A 23,031-nucleotide genomic window follows, 5' to 3' on the forward strand; every position below is an offset into this window, starting at 1 on the left:
GGTTGTGCTCATACTACCGCAGGTTTGTGAAAGGCTTCGCTACGATTGCTGCACCACTGCACCTCCTGACGAAGAAGGGGCGCAAGTTTGAGTGGACAGCGGAAACTCAGGTTGCCTTTGAGAAGCTCAAGGAGGCCCTCATCAGCTCGCCCGTACTCACCTACCCAGACCCCTCTAAGCCTTTTATACTGGATTGTGATGCCAGTGATGAGGGGATTGGTGGAGTGCTATCTCAGGCATGTGCCGACATGGAACGGGTTGTGGCCTACTTCAGCAAGAAGCTCACCCCAGCCGAGAAAAACTATTGCGTGACCCGGAAAGAACTCCTGGCAGTAGTCAAGAGCCTTGACTTTTTCCATGCTTACCTGTACGGTGCAACTTTCACCATCCGCACGGATCACGCTGCATTGCGGTGGCTGAAGTCACTGAAAACCCTGAGGGCCAGCTTGCTCGCTGGATAGGTAAACTAGAGCAGCATCACTACACTATTGTGCACCGATCTGGACTAACACACGGTAACGCGGACAGCTTGAGCCGGCGCCCATGCCTACCGGAGTGTCAACATTGCCTCCAGAGGGAAAGCGTCCAGAATATGTGCCGCCGCACTACAGTGGAACAGACAGCGGAGGTGCCATGGGAAGACTTGGGAAAACTGCAGCGGGAGGACCGAGATCTGAGACCAATTATGGAGTGGCTGAGTCAGTCGTCAACGCGACCTGGGTGGGAAGTAATCTCGAGAGAAAGCCCTACCACCAAGAATTACTGGACTCAGTGGGACACTCTTCGGATATACGACGGGGTGTTGCAGCGACGCTGGGTCTCTCATGATGGTCTTCACCACTACTGGTCCACGGTGTTACTTGTGAAGTCCCGGGAAGGCGTCTTGAAAGAAATGCACGACAGCATCACCAGCGGACACCTAGGGGTAAAGAAGACACTGAGTCGCCTGCGCCAAAGGTTCTACTGGGTTGGCATGAGGAAGGACGTGGAAGAATGGTGTCACGCGTGTGAGGTGTGCTGTGCAAAGAAGGGCCCCAAGAAGCGTCACCGTGCCCCACTGCAACTATACCAGGTTGGAGCCCCCATGGAACGGGTGGCAGTGGATATAGCAGGACCCTTGCCTCTGACGACGAACGGAAATAGGTACATCTGTGTCACAATGGATTACTTCACCAAGTGGCCGGAGGCCTACGCCATCCCTGACCAGGAAGCCACTACCATCGCCAAGGTTTTGGTGGAGGAGTTCTTCTGTCGCTTCGGTGTGCCTAACGAGCTCCATTCCGACCAGGGAAGGAATTTTGAGTCAACAGTCCTTGCTGAGTGCTGCAAGCTTCTGGGTATCAAGAAGACCCGGACCACCCTCTGCACCCACAGTCAGATGGAATGGTGGAGAGGTTTAATTGGACGTTGGGCCAGGAGTTGGCCAAGCAGTGCAACAATGATCAGTCTTCATGGGATCAGAAGCTGCCTGCGCTTCATGGCCTACAGGTCTGCCGCCCACGAGACTACGGGTATTCACCGGCAAAGCTGATGTTTGGACGTGAGCTGCGATTGCCGGTGGACCTACTGACAGGAAGGCCTCCTGGGGAAAGCCTTCCAAGGACGCCTCCAGTTTTGCCCGTCAACTAGAGGAACGGCTGGAAGAGGTGCACCATCAAGTCCGAGGTGCCTTGAAGTTCTCCGGGAGGCCATGAAGCGCGGTTACTATCTGAGGTCAAGCAACGTTGTCTTCTAGGAAGGAGACCTAGTGTGGGTTTACAACCAGCACAGGAAGAAAGGTCAGTCTCCGAAGTTACAGAGCCCCTGTGAAGGCCCTTACACTGTGCTAGAACGCCTCTCCGACGTGACTTACCGAATCCGGAGAACGGAAAAGACCAAGCCGAAAGTTGTCCACGTCAACCGCCTATGGAGGTACCACGGTCCGGGAAACTACACCTGGAACAACTACAGACACCCAACAGCCGACGAAAACGCAAGGGACGTCCAGGACCGAGAGGAGGTCGACGACGACGTAGGCCTCCTGGCCCTTTCAGCCGAGGGAGATAACCTCCCGGCTTCGGCAGATGTTCCAGGGACACCCCAAGAAGCGGACGACGACGAGGCGCACCAGGAGACAGACGCGCAGGAGGCAACGAACAGAAGACAGAGACAACGCAGGCGTCCACAGCGATACGACGATTATTATGTTTTTGATTAATTCTCTTATGTTTGTACATAGTTAAGTGTGTGATCGGGACGATCACAATTAAAAGGGGGGGAGAGTGTTGTGCTGGAAGCTTCCCCCGGCGACCATAGGCCTCAAGAAGGCTCCCGGAGAAACGAGCAAAGGGGCGGGGAGCAAGGCGAGCCGTCCGCGCCCCACGGGGCGCGGCCAGGCGCCAGGCGGGAAGTGTTGCCAACTCGCATATATTTTTGCTACATGTTCTTGTATGATCTGAAATATACTGTAATATTCTAGACTGTACTGTTCTGGATATATATAGGAGAAGAGGGCGAGAGAGGGCCAGTCCCAGTCATAGTAAGCTAGTGGTAAGTGAAGAGTCCGAGTGAAGTGTACTACTAAAGAAGAATATTAAATTACAGAAGCTGTGCAAAGTGTTTACATATCTCCCTCCCACGGAGTCTCCTGACGGCGACACGGAACCCAAGTAACACGTCCGGCATAACAGTAGTACGCTCAGCGCAACAGCCACAGATACGAAACTTATTCCTCAATACAATGATTCCTGCTTGTATGAGGCTACTGTAGAATATATTTTTTATGTGATTATGTTTGTTATGCCTATGTGAATGAGATATGTAGGAAATAATGACGAAAAGTGTGCATTACTTTATAGATAGCCTACTATCATCGCCTTCAGTGCTCGTTTTGCAGGGCCCGTTCCCTCTTGAAAACTTGCAGTATTATGATTGTACTTTGTTTCTTAGGTGATGTCATTGATTGTTTACGTAGAGTATCGTTATTCAATTAAGTTTCGAATATTTTTTAATCATGAAAGAAGCTAGATTATCTCAATCATATCTATTTGGTACGTGTCTGATACAATCAATGATGTCATCAACAGCCAATCAGGTGAAAGGGGGGCGGAGCTTAGCCAGAATAGGGGAGGGGCCTCTCGGTGCAAATTGGCCGAGCTAATTTGGACCGACTATAGTGAAGAGTGTGCAATCATCGGCTTGGGGCGACGGCGGCATCATGGCCGTGTATCCCTGAGACAGTCTCAACCGCACTCTAGTCTATAACTTGAACTCTATGGAAAATTCAGCTTGGAGTTGAGTTGCACATGTGGCGCTGCCTGTATAGCCAATACGGTCCATTTATTGAAACTGTAAGAGCCCACCTTGAAGAGATGCGCTCAGACCCAGCCTTTATTGATGCTTTGTGGGATTAAGTTGAGAAAAACTCAGCAGCTCATTGTTTTGATACTTCAGAGTGTAGGTCATTGTTGTGCTGGAAGCTGGATCGACGTGTTGACTGAACTCTTGGAAGCCTTGAGACTACAGGGGGAGAAACAAGAAAGAGCACAGCAACAACAAGAAAGAGCACAGCAACAACAACAAGAAACACTCCAAGCACTCAAAGAACAACAAGAGAGAGCACAGGAACAACAAGAAAGAGCACAGTAACAACAAGAAGAAACACTCCAAGCACTCAAAGAACAACAAGAAAGAGCACAGTAACAACAAGAAGAAACACTCCAAGCACTCAAAGAACAACAAGAAAGAGCACAGTAACAACAAGAAGAAACACTCCAAGCACTCAAAGAACAACAAGAAAGAGCACAGTAACAACAAGAAGAAACACTCCAAGCACTCAAAGAACAACAAGAAAGAAAACAGCAACAACAAGAAGAAACACTCCAAGCACTCAAAGAACAACAAGAAAGAGCACAGCAACAACAACAAGAAACACTCCAAGCACTCAAAGAACAACAAGAAAGAGCACAGTAACAACAACAAGAAACACTCCAAGCACTCAAAGAACAACAAGAAAGAGCACAGTAACAACAAGAAGAAACACTCCAAGAACTCAAAGAACAACAAGAGAGAGCACAGCAACAACAAGAAAGAGCACAGTAACAACAAGAAGGAACACTCCAAGCACTCAAAGAACAACAAGAAAGAGCACAGCAACAACAAGAAGAAACACTCCAAGAACTCAAAGAACAACAAGAAAGAGCACAGCAGCAATAAGAAAGAGCACAGCAACAACAAGAAAGAGCACAGTAACAACAAGAAGGAACACTCCAAGAACTCAAAGAACAACAAGAGAGAGCACAGCAACAACAAGAAAGAGCACAGCAACAACAAGAAGAAACACTCCAAGAACTCAAAGAACAACAAGAGAGAGCACAGCAACAACAAGAAAGAGCACAGTAACAACAAGAAGGAACACTCCAAGCACTCAAAGAACAACAAGAAAGAGCACAGCAACAACAAGAAAGAGCACAGCAACAACAACAAGAAACACTCCAAGAACTCAAAGAACAACAAGAGAGAGCACAGCAACAACAAGAAAGAGCAAAGCAACAACAAGAAGGAACACTCCAAGAATTCAAAGAACAACAAGAAAGAGCACAGGAACAACAAGAAAGAGCACAGCAACAACAAAAGGGAACACTCCAGGAGCTCAAAGAACAGCTAGAAGATCGCTTCACAGGATTACAGCTACAGCTAAAAGCAGTACAAGATGGAAGTGAGTCAGTGCGAAGAGAAATGACTGATGTGACCACGAACTTGGGACAACGCCTGATAGAATTGGAGAAAGGACACACAAATCTTCAACAAGAGATGGAGGTGGTACGGGAGACGACACACAAAGAAATATTAGAAGTTACTGACAGAGTGAAGGCCCTTGAAGACTGTTTGGCTGGAAACGGACAGCCAGTGCCTGCAGGGGCTAGTTGTACCCAAGATGCTTCTCCCACGCAAGTCCGGGGTAGTTTGGGCCCTCTTACGCCTCAGTTTACCCCCGCGAGTAGTTCCGCCAGCCCCATTTGTCTGCTGGGGTCACCTGTCAGAAAGAAGCCTCAGTAGTTTGATGGCAAGGTCTCCTGGGAGGCTTACCGCGCTCAGTTTGAGCTGTTGGCAGCTCGGAATGGATGGGATGACCAAGAGTGCGCGGTTCAGCTGGCCACTAGCCTGAAAGGGGCGGAGCTGGAGGTCCTTGCTCAACTCGACAATGCGACAAAAGGCAGCTACAGCGGGCTGGCGCTGGAGCAACGATATGGGACCAAGCACCAGAGCGAGCTCATCAGGGTTAGGCTCAGATCCCACAACAGGAAGCGAGGCGAGTCTCTTCAGGAACTCGCTCAGGACCTTGAAAGCATAGCGCACAAGGCATACTCAGGTGCCACCCCTGACCTGCTGACGGTTTTGCTGCGTGATCAATTCATCGATGCCCTGGTCAGCCCTCAGCTGAAGATACAAATGAAGCAAGCTAAGCCAACATCAATGCAGGAAGCTCTGGCACGTGCCATGGAGTTTGAGTCCCTTGTTAGGTCTAACTTGTCAAGCTTCAGGGATGACTCGACTTCTGGTTTTAGGGCACGAAAGGGCGCTGTCAGCGACACAGACAGGTTCCAAGGAACGTGCTGGTACTGCGAGAAGGTTGGGCACAAGGAGAACAAATGCTATAAGATAAAAAAGGAATATGAAGGTGGCGCTAGGAAGAAGCCCAGGGAAGAACCCAAGTGCTGGACCTGTGGAGAAAAGGAGCACTGAAAGAATGAGTGTCGGAAAAATGTGCCCCCGGCGAGGGACCACCACCCGGGAAACTAAGGAGGACTGGTTCACGGGGGCAACGACCAGTCTGTCCTGTACATGCCCCGAAGATATCAATGTGCAGAAGAACCACCATGACGAGCTGCCAAGTGGAGGGCAAGGTTGACGGAGTGTTGTGGCCTGTAATCGTCTACACAGGCTCGGAACGCACACTGGTGCGACCTGACATGGTGAGTCATCGTCGGCTTCCTAAGACGTCGCATCGACTGTGCGGAGTCACTGGACACTACGCAGAGCTCAGAGGCCCAGTGGACGTGAAGTTTGAGCTCGGAGGAAAGGAAGAATTCCTCTCTGTCTACGTGGCTGAAATGGACGACCCCTGCATCCTAGGTATGGATTATCTTGTCTCCCACAGGTGCGAGCTGGACTTCCGCGCTAAGCAGCTGACTGTAGGAGGAAGGAGGGTGCCACTGACGACTGTGCACAAGGAAGACCTGCCAGTGACTGTCAAGCGCACCACCATTATTCCTTCGAGGTCAGAGATGCTGTTACCCTGTCAAATTACGGGTGTCCCCCCGGCTAGTCTGTGTGTGGTAGAGAGTGGAAGTCGATGCACGGTAGAAAATAGGGTGATTGTAGGCAGTACTTTGGCAGACCCTACTGCAGCGGAAGTGCCTGTCGTCGTGGCCAATGTCTCCTTCAGCCCAAAGAAAAGAAAACAAGGGACCATGGTGGGCTTGTGCCAAGAGATCGACCAGAAACCGAGAACCTGCGTCTGCAGGAGAACCCTGACGAAGCCCCAGGAGGAGCTGCCCGACTACCTGCGTGACCTGTTTGACAGGAGCTCCAAGTGTCTAGAGGAGCCCCAAGTGGAACAGCTCAGGGAGCTTCTCGTGAGGAATGCAGATGTGTTTTCCACAGGAGACCTGGACTTGGGGTGTACGGACCTGGTAGAGCACCACATCGACACAGGTAGCCACCGCCCAGTGAAGCAAGCTCCTCGAAGGATAGCACCAGCCCATCGCAAGGAGATGGATGATCTTCGGCAACAGGAGTTAATCGAGCGGTCCAGCAGCCCGTGGGCGTCTGCTGTAGTGCTCGTCAGGAAAAAGGACGGTTCCCTCAGGTGCTGCGTGGACTACCGAGCCCTCAACGATCTCACCATCAAGGATTCATACCCACTCCCACGGATCGACGACACGCTCGACGCTTTGGTGGGCTCCAAGTGGTTTTCAACACTAGATATGAAGTCTGGATATCACCAAGTCAAAATGCCGGAGCAGGACAAAGAGAAAACAGCATTCTCCTACGGTCAAGGCCTGTGGCAGTTTAAGGTCATGCCCTTTGGCCTGTGCAACGCGCCGGCCACGTTCGAGCGGCTGATGGAGAGGGTGCTGGAGGGACTTCACTGGAAGACAGCACTCATCTACCTCGACGACGTGATTGTCTTTGGCCAGACCTTCGAGCAGGGGATGGAAAGGCTATCAGAGGTTTTCGCCCGGTTTAGAGCTGCACACCTTAAATTCAGCCCGAAGAAATGCTGCCTATTCCAAAAGGAGGTCTTATACTTGGGACACATCGTGAGCGAGGCTGGAGTACGCACTGATCCTGAGAAGGTGGCTGCGGTAAGGGACTGGCCGACACCCACCAACGTGAAGGAGCTGCAGAGCTTCCTCGGGTTGTGCTCATACTACCGCAGGTTTGTGAAAGGCTTCGCTACGATTGCTGCACCACTGCACCTCCTGACGAAGAAGGAGCGCAAGTTTGAGTGGACAGCGGAAACTCAGGTTGCCTTTGAGAAGCTCAAGGAGGCCCTCATCAGCTCGCCCGTACTCACCTACCCAGACCCCTCTAAGCCTTTTATACTGGATTGTGATGCCAGTGATGAGGGGATTGGTGGAGTGCTGTTCCAGGCATGTGCCGACATGGAACGGATTGTGGGCCTTCTTCAGCAAGCTCACCCAGCCGAGAGAAAAAGTGGCTGAAGTCAATGAAAAACCCTGAGGCCAGCTTGCTCGCTGGGATAGTAAACTAGAGAGCATCACTACCAGGCATGTGCCGCCGCACATGGAACGGATTGTGGCCTACTTCAGGAAGAAGCTGCAGCCCCAGGACCGAGATCTGAAAACTATTGCGTGACCCGGAAAGAACTCCTGGCAGTAGTCAAGAGCCTTGACCACGTTTTCCATGCTTACCTGTATGATGCATGGTCTTGACCACTACTGGTCCACGGTGCTACCTATGAAGTCCCGGGAAGGCGTTTTGAAAGAAATGCACGACAGCATCACCAGCGGGCACCTTGGGGTAAAGAAGACACTGAGTCGCCTGCGCCAAAGGTTCTACTGGATTGGCATGAGGAAGGACGTGGAAGAATGGTGTCGCGCGTGTGAGGTGTGCTGTTGTAGTGCTGACTTGCCTGATGGGCGAGCCTCCCATAGGCCATAACCCACTTAGCCAGTGGGGTACCTCTTTGGCCGACTGGTAAAGGAGTGGCTCTCCCGTTACGCTGGTCGCGGGTTCGACCCCGGCCCCGGCAAACCTTTCCTTGTCTGTATTAATTTCTCGTGTGTTTCGTTACACGCAGTGGTCGTGTGGGAGTGTAGAAAAGAGAAAAATTCTGGCATTTTACTGGTGGCAGGGCGGTGGCATCCTCTCCTGTGGTTCTGTTGTGTCACCCCGAGAGGGTAACAGGTAGAGTGATGGCCCATGCTCTCCGAAGTTCATAGAAAATGGGAATTCAACACACAGAAATTAATCTAAATGGAAATGGGGAGACATGTAGTGCTGACTTGCCTGATGGGCGAGCCTCCCATAACCAACTTAGCCAGTGGGGTACCTCTTTGGCCGACTGCTAAAGGAGTGGCTCTCCCGTTACTCTGGTCGCGGGTTCGATCCTCGGCGCCGGCAAAACCTTTCCTTGTCTGGATTCATTTCTCGTGTGTTTCGTTACACGCAGTGGCCGTGTAGGAGTGTTGTAAAGAGAAAAATTCTGGCATTTCACTGTGCAAAGAAGGGCCCCAAGAAGCGTCACCGTGCCCCATTGCAACTATACCAGGTTGGAGCCCCCATGGAACGGGTGGCAGTGGATATAGCAGGACCCTTGCCTCTGACGACGAACGGAAATAGGTACATCTGCGTCGCAATGGATTACTTCACCAAGTGGCCGGAAGCCTACGCCATCCCTGACCAGGAAGCCACTACCATCGCTAAGGTATTGGTGGAGGAGTTCTTCTGTCGCTTCGGTGTGCCTAACGAGCTCCATTCCGACCAGGGAAGGAATTTTGAGTCAACAGTCCTTGTTGAGTGCTGCAAGCTTCTGGGTATCAAGAAGACCCGGACCACCCCTCTGCATCCACAGTCAGATGGAATGGTGGAGAGGTTTAATTGGACGTTGGGCCAGTAGTTGGCCAAGCAGTGCAACAATGGATCAGTCTTCATGGGATCAGAAGCTGCCTGCGCTCCTCATGGCCTACAGGTCTGCCGCCCACAAGACTACGGGGTATTTGCCGGCAAAGCTGATGTTTGGACGTGAGCTGCGATTGCCGGTGGACCTACTGACAGGAAGGCCTCCTGGGGAAAGCCTTCCAAGGGACGCCTCCAGTTTTGCCCGTCAGCTAGAGGAACGGCTGGAAGAGGTGCACCATCAAGTCCGTGGTGCCTTGAAGTTCTCCGGGGAGGCCATGAAGCGCGGTTACAATATGAGGGCAAGCCACGTTGACTTCAAGGAAGGAGACCAAGTCTGGCTTTACAACCCGCACAGGAAGAAAGGACAGTCTCCGAAGTTACAGAGCCCCTGTGAAGGCCCTTATACTGTACTAGAACGCCTCTCTGACGTGACTTACCGAATCCGGAGAACGGAAAGGACCAAGCCGAAAGTTGTCCACGTCAACCGGCTATGGAGGTACCACGGCCCGGGAAACTACACCTGGAACAACTACAGACACCCAACAGCCGACGAAAGCGCAAGGGACGTCCAGGACCGAGAGGAGGTCGACGACGACATAGGCCTTTTGGACCTTTCAGCCGAGGGAGATAGCCTCCCGGCTTCGGCAGACGTTTCAGAGACACCCCAAGAAGCGGACGACGACGAGGCGCACCAGGAGACAGACGTGCAGGAGGCAGCGAACAGAAGACAAAGACAACGCAGCCGTCCACAGCGATACGACAATTGTTATTTTTTTGATTAATTTTCTTATGTTTGTATATAGTTACGGGACGATCACAATTAAGAGGGGGGAATAGTGTTGTGCTTGAAGCTTCCCCCGGGGTCTATGGGCCTCTGGAAGAATCTGGGAGGAGCGAGCAGGGGAGCGGGGATCAAGGCACGCCCGCGCCCCGCGGGGCCCGCGGCCAGGCGCCAGGCGGGAAGTGTTGCCAACTCGCACATATTTTTGCTACATGTTCTTGTATAATCGAATATATACTGTAATGTTCTAGACTGTTCGGTATATATATAAGAGAAGAGGGCGAGAGGAGTAAGTCCCAGTCATAGTAAGCTAGTGGCCAGTGAAGAGTCAAGAGTGAATTGTACTACTAAGGAAGAATATTAAACTCAGAAGCTGTGCAAGGTGTTTACATATCTCCCTCCCACGGAGTCTTGTGACGGCGACACGGAACCCAAGTAATACATCCGGCATGACAATAATAACAATAATAGTAATTAAATAAGTTGATTGATTGATTGATAATGTTGTGCTGGAAGCTTCCCCCGGCGTCCATGTGCCTCTAGAAGGCTCCGGGAGGAGCGAGCAGGGGGGCGGGGAGCAAGGGGAGCCGTCCGCGCCCCGCGGGGCGCGGCCAGTCGCCAGGCGGGAAGTGTTGCCAACTCGCATATATTTTTGCTACATGTTCTTGTATGATCTAAAATATACTGTGACATTCTAGACTGTACTGTTCTGGATATATTTAGGAGAAGAGGGCGAGAGAGCCCCAGTCCGAGTCATAGTAAGTTAGTGGCCAGTGAAGAGTCAAGAGTGAAGTGTACTACTAAGGAAGAATATTAAACTACAGAAGTTGTGCAAAGTGTTTACATATCTCCGTCCCACGGAGTCTTGTGGTGGCGACACGGAACCCAAGTAATATACGTCCGGCATAACAATAAGTTTATTGTTAAAATGTGAACTGACCTGCGGAAAGATAAATTACTGAAGAAGAGGAAGAGGAGGAAGAAGAATACTGAAATCACACTGAAAAGCGTGTGTGAATAAGCAGAAGGGAGAATCAAGAGGAGAAAGAAGCAGAAGAAGAAGAAGAAGCAGGTCACAGGTCAAAAGAAGAGGAAGAAGACGCTGCAGTCAGGCGCAGTCGGCCCGTGTCTCCGTAGCGACAACAGGTCTTTCGTCATGGCTTTCTTCTCCCATCTCTCCCGGCGGTCCCTCTCCCAGACAGCAGCCATGGCCAACGCGATGAAGAACGTCACGGTGATCGGCAGCGGCCTTATGGGTGCCGGAATCGCCCAGGTAATAAGGACATACAGGTGGCGTAGTAACTTATTAATATTGAGGGAGGTAGCAGCAGCCGGACACCCGGGATTGGTTATCTTTGGACCTTTGACCGTTGCCTAGTTGATCAAGGGTACTGAGGGCCATGGGGGATATGTACCCACTTATTCTTTGGGTTTGGGTCACTGAGGGCCATGGGGGATATGTACCCACTTATTCTTTGGGTTTGGGTCACTGAGGGCCATGGGGGATATGTACCCACTTATTCTTTGGGTTTGGGTCACTGAGGGCCATGGGGGATATGTACCCACTTATTCTTTGGGTTTGGGTCACTGAGGGCCATGGGGGATATGTACTCACTGTTATTCTTCGGGTATGGGTCGCTGAGGGCCATGGGGGATACATACTCACTGTTATTCTTCAGGTATGGGTTACTGAGGGCCATGGGTGATAATATTATATATTCACTGTTATTCTTTGGGTATGGGTTACTGAGGGCCATGGGTGATAATATTATGTATTCACTGTTATTCTTCAGCTATGGGTTACTGAGGGCCATGGGTGATAATATTATGTATTCACTGTTATTCTTCAGGTATGGGTTACTGAGGGCCATGGGTGATAATATTATGTATTCACTGTTATTCTTCAGGTATGGGTTACTGAGGGCCATGGGTGATAATATTATGTATTCACTGTTATTTTTCGAACACATAATACACAAACAACATCCTTACTGACTCAACACGGCTATCGACCTAAACGCTCATATGAATCGCAACTCATTTCTACATATCACGACATTACGAGGCTACTTAACCGACGTGACATTAAACAAGTTGACACTATTATTTTAGATTTTGTCAAAGCCTTCAACAGAGTTCCGCACAAAAGACTGACATTAAAATTGAAATGCTACGGTATTTCAGGACCTATTCTTCACTGGATCACTGCATTTCTTACTAACAGGCCTCAACGTATTCTTCTTGACAATCATCATCTGACACTGTCCCTGTTTCTTCAGGTGTCCCACAAGGCACCATTCTAGGCCTCTTTCTTTTCCTCCTGTACATTAACGATCTTCCACTGTCAACGCCTTACTATTCCACTAGACTATTTGCCGACGATAGTTTACTGTTTAGAGCAGTAAAGACTAGTGACAACTGCAGACTACTACAAAATGACTTGGACGTCCTCGAGCGGTGGGAGCGCACCTGGCAGACGTACTTCCGACCAGACAAATGCAAACTATTAAGATTCACCAGAGCTCACAACCCCATCCATCACACTTACACTCCACAATTCAGATTAAGAATCAGTTCACACACATAAGTACCTTGGTATCCATCTCTCAACTAACTTGAAATTCAACACTCAAATAGACCATATCAGTGCCACAGCCAACAGAACACTGGGGTTCCTGAGGAGCCATTTACATAACTGCACACCTGACATTAAACATATAGCTTATGACACACTTGTGAGACCAACACTGAAATACTTCTCCACGGTGTGGGATCCTTACACACACAGAAACATTGATCGTTTAGAACAAATCAACACCAAGGCAGCTAGGTTCATTACAAACAATTACACTCGAATGCCTGGCATCACAACACGGATCAAACAACAGATAAACATGGAACCTCTTCACATACGCAGACAAGCACACAGACTTGCTCTTGCTCTTGCTGTACAGGTGACCCGTTGGAGAGTCAGGCCTTCATATCGGCACAACCTGTAAAAATAGAAACAAAACAAGCGGTATCCATTACAAATCTTCCAATTCCCTATTTCTTGCACACCACATCTTTTCCAGAAGACTCTTCATGGTTGCTATAATTCTCTCATTTGCTTCAGCATTCAGTCCCAGCAGCAGCAGCATCCATTCCCTCTCCGTTCTTGCTATCCTCCCATTCACATCGAGGTTTATAAATGGATGAAGGGCTTTAATAAGGGAGACATTCATAAGGTTTTGTTGGTAAGAGAACCGGGTAGGACATGAAGTAATGGGTTTAAACTGGATAAATTCAGATTCAACTGGGACATAGGCAAAAATTGGTTTACTAACAGGGTGGTGGATGAGTGGAATGGGCTTAGCAGTCATGTGGTGAGTGCCAATACAATTGTCATATTCAAAAATAGACTAGATAAATTCATGGACAGCGATATTAGGTGGGGTTAGATACACGGGAGCTTAGGGTCAAAGGAGCTGCCTAGTACAGGCCTACCAGCCTCTTATAGACTCCTGCATTCTTATGTTCTTATGTTCTTATCCCAGCCCATCTCACTCAGTACCACCCTCATCATCTCCGTCCTTTCTCTCCAGTACCTCCCACACACCAGTATCACATGCACAACAGTTTCATCCACACATCTGACACACTTTGCTGCGGGACTCAGACCACCTGTAATTTCTTACATTCACATTCATACACTGCGCTCGAGCTTGGAAGAAAAGATCACCACCCAGGCTTCCATCATACCAGCTGACACACTGCGGGGTTTCCTTTTCCGTGTACCACTCCAAAATACTCTTTCGCTCCATTGCATGCTTCCACCTCCTCAGACCGTCACCTTTCACTGCACTGTCTATCTCTCTCTTCCACTTTCTCACATCCCATTCTAGACCCTCACTGTTCCTGTCAGTCACCTTCCATTCAAAGAAATGCCTCCCTTCCTCTCTGCTCACCCACCTGACTCGCATACCACTGTCACCAACCATTCTCATGCAGTTCTTAATCCAGCAGGAAAAACATTAGTTTGCCTAGTTTTGTTCTAGTTTGTCTGCTTTTGATCTTTGTGAATAAGCAAATTGAACCTCTCTGCGAGCTATTTTGCAGCTGCAGAGGGCATATTCCCTTTGGTAATGACTTAGATACAGTGCAGTTCATAAAACATTGTTAATATTATGTATTAGTAGTTTTAGGTTACTAGATAAATTATAAGAGTCCAGGAATGCAGCACTATTTATTTAACCTCAAGAGTATGTTATATGGGGGATAACTGTTTGTGTATCCCTGTGGGGCATACCTCTTTTTCTTTCTTTTTATTTTTTAACATCTCCGCCTCTTGCGCTGGTAGGCTTTCTTCAGGGGCCTGGTGATCAACCCAAGCCCATCATGGCGCAGGGAATTTTTATAGTGGCGCCAGTTATGCTATGTAACTAGATGAGTGAGTTTTTTTTTTTTTTTTTTTTTTTTTTTTTCCGTGTACGTTTATAGCGCCGATAGGCTTTTCATGAGGGGCCTGGATGATAGTCGACCCCAGCCCATCATGGCGCAGGCAAGTGTTTAAAGTGGCGCCATCTTCTCATCACACCAGTGAGTTGCGAAGATATTCGAGAGACTGGTTAAAAACAGGTGGTCAGATTTTTTAGAAAGTGAGAAAATTATCTCGGATTGCCAGTTTGGATTCAGGAGAGAGAGATCTTGTGTCACAAACTTGTTGTGTTATTACTCAAGGGTGACATTTAATACAAGAGAGAGAAGGCTGGAGGGATGGAGTGTACCTGGATTTGAGAAAGGCATTTGGCAAAGTACTGCACAGAAGACTAATTTGGAAAACTAAAAATAGGGGTGGAGTGGGTGATGTGCTGATTAAGTGGATGGAGGACTTCCTAACTAACAGGGAAATGAGGATGATAATCTGGGACAGGGTTTCCAACTGGTGCCCTGTGATGAGTGGAGTCCCACAAGGCTCGGTGTTGGCACCAATAATGTTTGCTGTTTATATAAATGATATGGTGGACGGAGTGTCCAGCTATGTGAGTTTGTTTGCAGATGATGCAAAGCTATTGAGACGAGTGAATAATGTGAAGGACTGTGAGGCACTGCAGAGGGACCTGAATATGGGAGTGGATTGGTACATGGCAGATGGAGTTCAAACTTGGGAAATGTAAAAAAATGGAGTTTGGTTGGAGTGATAGATGTGAATATGATTATAAGATGGGAAGTGAGATAATATGCAGAGGAGTGAAAGAAAAGGATTTGGGAGTCATTGCCTCAGAGAACATGTCACCGGACAAACACATCAACAGGATAACGGGACAAACTCTGAATATGCTGAGGAACATAAGGACGGCATTTGTGTATTTGGACGAGGAGATGATGAAGAAAATAATAGTTACAATGATAAGGCCAAGGTTGGAGTATGCAGCAGTGGTCTGGTCTCCTCATGAAAAGAAGAACATAAGGAAGCTTGAAAGAGTGCAGAGAGTGGCAACTAAGATGGTACCGGAACTTAGAGATTGGACTTATGAGGAGAGACTCAATAGCATGGGGCTCACAACCCTGGAGAGAAGAAGAGAAAGAGGAGACCTGATAGCAGTGTACAGGGTGGCAAGCAGGGTGGAGCATTTGGACAGAGAGGACCTGTGTGTGTGGAACGAGAGAGAAACGAGAGGACATGGAAAGAAGTTAAGGGCGACCATGTGTAGGCAAGATGTAAAAAAGTTTAGCTTCCCAAACAGAATCATTGAGCTATGGAATAGACTGGAGGAGGAGGTGGTTTGTGCAAGAAACATTCATAATTTTAAGGAAAAGTTGGATAAGAGCGGATATGGAGACGGGACAGCGCGAGCGTAGCTCTTTTCCTGTATGTCACAACTAGGTAAATACACACACACACACACACACACACACACACACACACACGCACGCACGCATACATGAGAAACAGTATTTATTTATTTACTTATACTTTACAGAAAAGGAGGGAACTCAAGGGTGAAGAAATAAAAAGAAAGTGTTCAAAATAGAGAAACCAGAGTCCTTTGGAGCAGTGTCCTGATACCTCTTGAAAGTGTTTAAGTCATAGGCAGGAGGAAATGAGAGATATGGGAAGGCTTTCTTTTGACCTTGTCCTCAGTGTCAGATATGAATTTGTGCAGATTTTATTTCTCTTATTTACATACATTTATCATCATCATTTCATTTAATGTCGGTTTTCACTCTTCCTGAGCGGTTGGACACTTTATGACTCTCCTCTATTCTACTCTGTCTTCTGCCCAATGCTCATCCAATCCCATCAATGCCAAGTCCTCCTCCATGTTTTCCTAGGTCTACCAACTGGTCACCATCCTTCCACCTCCAATCTCTCCATACATTCAATTCCTTAATAATAGTTCAGGGTTCCAGACTATAAAGCTGGGCCTAACAAAAACCCACTGTAATTCTTCCTTGTAATTTATAAGCATATTGCAGTAATGTTTCTCTCTTTGTGTGTGTAGGTAGCAGCGCAAACGGGCCACACCGTGACCATGGTGGACATCGACCCTGTGGCCGTGGAGAAGGCTCAGAAGAGAATCGCTGACTCCATCGGTCGAGTGGCCAAGAAGAAGTTTGGCGAGGGGGACGAAGCCAGCAAGTTTATCAGTGAGTCAGTGGGTCGCCTTAGAACTTCAACTGATGCTGTGGCTTCTGTGGAGTCGGCTGACCTCGTAGTGGAAGCCATTGTGGAAAACTTGAAAGTGAAGAAGGAACTTTTTTCAAAGCTTGATAATGTGAGTCCTTTAATTGTTTTGGCTTTCAACCAATTATATGAACATATACTGTGGCATGAATTAGGTATATCGGTATTGGTGGTATCAGCACATTTTAACCCTTATAGTATGGGTGGTGATATTCTCTGGATGCTGTGCACAGGAAAAATTTAGACATTTAAAAGAGGTGGAAATGGTGTCTTTCTTCTTTGCAATAATTGTATATTCATCTAGTATATATGGTGGTGTAATAAAACTTCTCTCCTAATAATAACAAAAAAGTTATGACAGCCGAAAATATTGCACATTTTCTCGTGGCTGTGATGCGTCGCGTGGAAGCACCCCACACACACACACACACACACACTCTCTCTCTCTCTCTCTCTCTCTCTCTCTCTCTCTGCCCTCTGCCCTCTGTCAATGTCACTACCATAGCAGTCATCAGAGTCACTGTCACTTTAATTCGCCCAGGCTCTACTTCCACTCAGAGTAGAGGAACTGCTTGACGCGTCACGAGACATGACATGTATTCCAAACGAAAGTGGAAAATGATCTGTAGGCCGCGTGCTGGAGACGAATGAGTGTGTACAGATGCCAGATGCCTCCACCATTCTTCTGAGTCAAGAACTGGCGGTATATTTGAAACGTGGGGAGCGTAGAGTGTGATGATTATATATATGATCCCTATACGGGTGGGGCATGTGGTAGCGCACTTATATATACGATTGCCTTAATCTAAGGGTTAAGAGTATCGGTATCAGCTGATTTTCCGCCGATACTACTGATACCCGAAGGAGTTTTGTACGTCGCATGTCACTCGTTGCAAATAATTTTGTTCAACAGAAATTGGATTTTCTAAATTGTTGAAAAAATATTAGAAAAGTGTAATGATCTAGTATCATGATACTACATAGTTTGGAATTTCCTGCGATTTAATTTTCATCACTTTAAACGATAAGATTCATATTACTTTGAATACAAGTATATAATACTTAGTATACAGTATAGCCTTTGGTACCACGGATGCGTACAATACAGGTTTAGTACTAGTAGCTTCAGCGCGGGATTGGCGGAGCCCCTTCACTTGCCTCATTTGCCTGCCTCAGTCAGTCAGACAGTCGCCCCGCAACAGGGCACGCTGCCCGGGTCTGGGGATTTCTTCACAGTCTTCTGCCTAAATGTATGGCAATTAAGGTAAAGCTAACCTAGCTGAGTCAACTAGACCTCACGAGGCGCCTCCTCCCTCGCCCCTTTCGAAACTCATGGGGGTGGGTGTTAACACTTCCCTTCTATGGTGGAACAACGAGTAGTGGATCTTTTTTTCTTGACATTTAACCCTTAAACACATACCCTATTAAATTATACACTAACACATACGGGGGTCCTTGCGGACCCCAACTTTTGAAAAATAAAAAAATAAACTTCTAATTGCATTTTATTCAAACTAAAAGCACCATGGGCAATACCAAACTTAATCCTGTAGCTGGAGAAACAAATGTATGTAAAAATTGATAAGTAAGTATTAGATTGAATACCCCCCCAAAAAAATCTCCAAAACTCATGAAAAATAATACACCTGTTCACAATACATTTTGTATCAGGCCCTCCCATGCAAGTATTCCCATGTAGCGTGTCCCAAGTACAGCCTGGGAGTGTGGGATGCAGCTGATGTACCCCTAGCATTCTGGCACCACTGCTAATTCTGAGGCAAGCTGTCAAAAAAGATGATATTTTATTAGTGAAAAAAAATAATCTTTGGAGTATTTTTGTACAAATGTACATTAGTACAGTTGCAATTCATAGAAAATTATTACTTACACTTGAGGAATCTGCAGAGAGCCTCCTTATACATGTAAAGCACACATTGCGGCTTTTCCTAACATCTTTCCACGGACACTTCCTGCACCGTACTATGAGAGAGCTGATATTGAACAACACCGCCTGCTCCATTAGGACGCTGAACATCAATGGGGATGTTGCAGACTGGATATGTAGGATTGCAAGGGGAACTGAGGTGAACCAGTTGTCCACAGTTACGTTTCTGTTGGTGTTATGATATGGTTTACGTAGTCAGCTCCTTCGTCAGGCAGTGTCCCAGGCCGAGGTTTCCTTGAGCTGGTGGATCTCCCTTCCCAAAATACAATTTTGGCCCCAATAGGTACTCCCTTGTGTTGTCAGTTATAAGGACAAGTTTTAGTCCATACTTGGCAGGCTTATTGGGAATGTACATCTTGAACGGTCGTCGCCCGTTATATATATATATATATATATATATATATATATATATATATATATATATATATATATAATATATATATATATATATATATATATATATATATATATATATATATATATATATATATATATATATATATATATATATATATATATATATATATATATATTATATGTATACAGTAAAACCCCGATTATCCGAAATGGAAGGGGGGAAGCCTCTTTCGGATAAGCCGATTTTTCGGATAATCCGGATTTATGGCCGCCATTTTGATCGCCACCATTTTGATTTTGAAACCAAACAAACACACGCTACGCTAAACAAAGTAGTACGCTTAAAACATGTGATGTAAATGTTTTATTGTATGTTTGTCTGTGTGTCTCCTTGTCTGGACCAGTGTATGTTGATACTTGTGAGCGTTGCAGATCTGAATTGTGAATGTTGCAGAGTATAGAAAAAAAAAAATTAATTGCATTATCCAGATCAATTTCGGATAATCCGGTTTTTCGGATAATCCACTTTCGGATAATCGGGGTTTTACTGTATATATATATATATATATATATATATATATATATATATATATATATATATATATATATATATATATATATATATATATATATATATATATATATATATATATATATATATATATATATATATATATATATATATATATATATATATATATATATATATATATATATATATATATATATATATATATATATATATATATATATATATATATATATATATATATTTATATATATATATATATATATATATATATATATATATATATATATATATATATATATATATATATATATATATATATATTATGTACAGTCGTGGGACATAAGTATTGACACAGTTTCCAAAATGTTTCGGACACCGCTAGCGAATGACGGCAACTATCCAGCAGAACTACATTCGAGTTATATGTGACGTATGTGTGTGTGTCTGTGGGTGTGTGCAAGGATCAAAGAGTGTGTGTGGGTGTGAGAGAGATATTATTTAAGGATTTTTCTTACGAAACTGTGAGGACCAACTGCATGACGACTGTTTCTTTAAGAAAAATCTGTTTGAATGCTCTTGTTTCCACTAGTGCACGCTCTGTAATAAGATTTTCTGTATTCCATAAGCTAAATACTTGCTTGGCTTTGGTGGTTAATGTGCATTCTGGAGAGAGAGAGAGAGAGAGAGAGATGAATTTCTCTTAAGAGAAAAAGTTATTGTAAAATAATAGCCTACTTTTCTTAAATGCATGATAATAACTTAGTATTCGTAAATGCAAAGTAATAGCCTTGTTTCATAAATGCAAACGAATCGTTTAATATTTTTATATGCAAAATAATAGCTTTGTAATTCAATTTAATTCATAATAGCCTACTAGTCTCTTAAATGCACCAGTTGGCATGGTCGATGACGTCATTGCATAACATTGTCAAGCGAGAGTTAAATGGTGGCATCATTATATATTTTTAGACCATATCAGAATATTTGTGCACATTATCAATGTTTTCGTATTTTCTTAGCGAGGACGTTGCAGGAATGAATGCAACATTTATTCAAATGCATAATAGCGTTGTAAACAACTTTAGCTGTCCCTGACTAAACTTGAACGAAATGTAAAGAGACATTTTCGTCCGCGAATTTAAAAGTTGTTATCAGTGTGCACAACTGACAAATTCATATCTAACAAATTATGGAGAGTGTATATGTAGTGACATATCTGAACATTAGCCTCCTTCCATGCAGTGTATATTTTTTAAAGTCTGGGCCGATGAACGAAACTCAGTGGACAGTGTGTCATCGCTTGTGTCCCACGATTGTACGTATAAATTTTTGGGGGGACTACGTTATACAACGTTGTATTACGTATACACATGTGGGTTCGAAACGGGCACCAATCGCTTCTACACTGGACACATAAAGAGCGAGAGCGGCATGCACACAACATCGACAACATCAAAGAGAACACAAAAGCTATCAGGCATCACAGCTGTCTGGCGCCAATGAGGCGGCTGTGTTACCATTGAGAAAATATAGTGGAGTCTGATCCGACCCCCGGATGTGTTTAAGGGTTAATATTGCCCTTTAGCTGCTGGAATTGTTGTATAAAAAAAAATCAGTGCACAAGTATTGGTATTGGTATCGGTCAAATATTGGGGTATCTGTATTGGTCAAAATTTTGGTATCGGTACACCCCTAGCATGAATGATAGGTTAGGTAAATGTTTTTTGCTGTCTATGGCTATATTAAGCTTGTTGACAGGTATTCCCTAATTGCACAGTACTTCAGCACCTGATACGCCTTGATATGCCCTATATTTCATCAAATCCAGTGCCGGGAGTTTAATATCAAAGATCTCAAATTTTAAGATGCACCAGTAAGAGGCTTCCCATTCTCATCAGTTGACAGTGGTGCCTGTGGGGAAGATTATCGCCTTCCTCCCTTGGTGACCCTAGTAACTCTCGCCTTCTGGGGATTATTATTAGCCTGTTGATATTGTCACCAGGGAGTTTGATGAGATATATTCACATTACTCATTATTCTTCCTTCATTTAATGCACTTTTCCTACATTTCCCATACAGATAGAAGGTTAACCAACTTTACCAATTCAGAGCACAATTACATAGAGTATTTTTCAAACCAGCCAATAGTGTGGTTGAAAGTCAAGTCTCATCTTTCAGCATGATTGTCAAAACTTAGAAAAAAAAAGGATTATTTTGGCTGTTGTCCTCTAACATTGTATCGTCCAAATGCAGCACAGTAGCTTCCTCCCGCTGTTCTTGGCTTTCTGTGCCGAGTGTTACTGCCGTGTCCTCTCTGTGAAGGATGAGGCACAAGGCCGCAACATCACCACACTGCACATGGTCCTCTGATTTTATCTCTAAAAGGGCCTCATACACTTCTTCCAATCATCATTATTATTATTATTATTATTATTATTATTATTGATCTTCATGTAAAGACATCAAGGGAAAATAAGAAATTGATAGACCCAATATATGGATAAAAGTTAGTTCGTTAGTTAGGCAACTGGAGACACACCTTGTGTGGTTCAAACACTGATTGGGTTGTCTCATACTGTACTCTTATATAAGAACATAGGTTATGATTACAGTGAATCAGTATAGGTGATGATGGAGAGCATATTTACAAGTATGACACTTGCTTCTAGGCTGCTCCTGAGCACACCATCTTTGCATCCAACACCTCATCACTGGCCATTGCAAAAATTGCCGAAGCAACCAACCGCCGGGATCGCTTTGGTGGGCTTCACTTCTTCAACCCAGTCCCTGTGATGAAGCTCCTGGAGGTAAGTGGAGCAGCTCATAGCATTTTTTTGTTGCTTTTTTGTTTAATTGCCCTTGAGCTGTCTCTTGCTGTTAAAAAAAAAAGTGGTTAAAATTTTGCAACTAACCTGTAGTGCAGATGCACCTTTAGGCTTCCTAACCAGACTGATTGATTTGTGCAACAACTGCAATGTCCCAGATTGTCTCAAATGTCATGTCATTAAGGTGGATGATAATGGTGCAGGGAATCTTTTCCTTTTAAGTATGAACAGTAAGGTTATGCAATGTCTTACAGCTTTAACACAGGGCACCCTTCACTTATACAAAGGGCCTTCACTTATACAAAGGGCCTTCACTTATGCAAAGGGCCCTTCACTTATACACAGGGCCCTCCACTTATACATATGGCCCTCCACTTCCACACAGGGCCTTCACTTATACACAGGGCCCTCCACTTATACAAAGGGCCTTCATGTATACAAAGGGCCCCTCACTTATATACAGGGCCCTCCACTTATACACAGGGCCCCCCACTTATACACAGTGCCCTCCACTTATACACAGTGCCCTCCACTTATACACAGGGTGCTCCACTTTCCCAGATGATTTGCTTTTGGTTATTTAATTATATCTTCTGTGAACCTTTTCTGCTTTCTGTAGGAGTAATTAATCAGTTGACTGTGATTTGGATGGCTTTAAATATTTTTCTTTTACAGTAAAGGAGTCAGCTTAAAGGAAAAAAATAAGCCTGCTAAGCACTGCTCCTGCAAATAGATGACAACTAGTGTAGCTGAAATTGAGGCTCAGATTTGGTTAGGTTAGGTCAGATTTGGTCG

General features: G+C 45.7%; 1 protein-coding gene across 1 annotated transcript in view; it reads left to right on the forward strand.

Moving 5' to 3' along the window:
* The first annotated feature begins 11,008 nt into the window (after positions 1-11,008).
* LOC127000287 (hydroxyacyl-coenzyme A dehydrogenase, mitochondrial-like) overlaps positions 11,009-23,031 on the forward strand; it is a 31,325-nt gene continuing 19,302 nt past the window's right edge. The window contains exons 1-3 of the mRNA XM_050863815.1: positions 11,009-11,183; positions 16,396-16,668; positions 22,081-22,218. Coding sequence (XP_050719772.1) covers positions 11,067-11,183; positions 16,396-16,668; positions 22,081-22,218 — 528 coding nt within the window. The 5' untranslated portion in view covers positions 11,009-11,066. The remainder of the gene's footprint in view (positions 11,184-16,395; positions 16,669-22,080; positions 22,219-23,031) is intronic.

This window comes from Eriocheir sinensis, chromosome 18 (genome assembly GCF_024679095.1).
Source record: "Eriocheir sinensis breed Jianghai 21 chromosome 18, ASM2467909v1, whole genome shotgun sequence".
In the NCBI taxonomy this organism is placed as follows: domain Eukaryota; kingdom Metazoa; phylum Arthropoda; class Malacostraca; order Decapoda; family Varunidae; genus Eriocheir; species Eriocheir sinensis.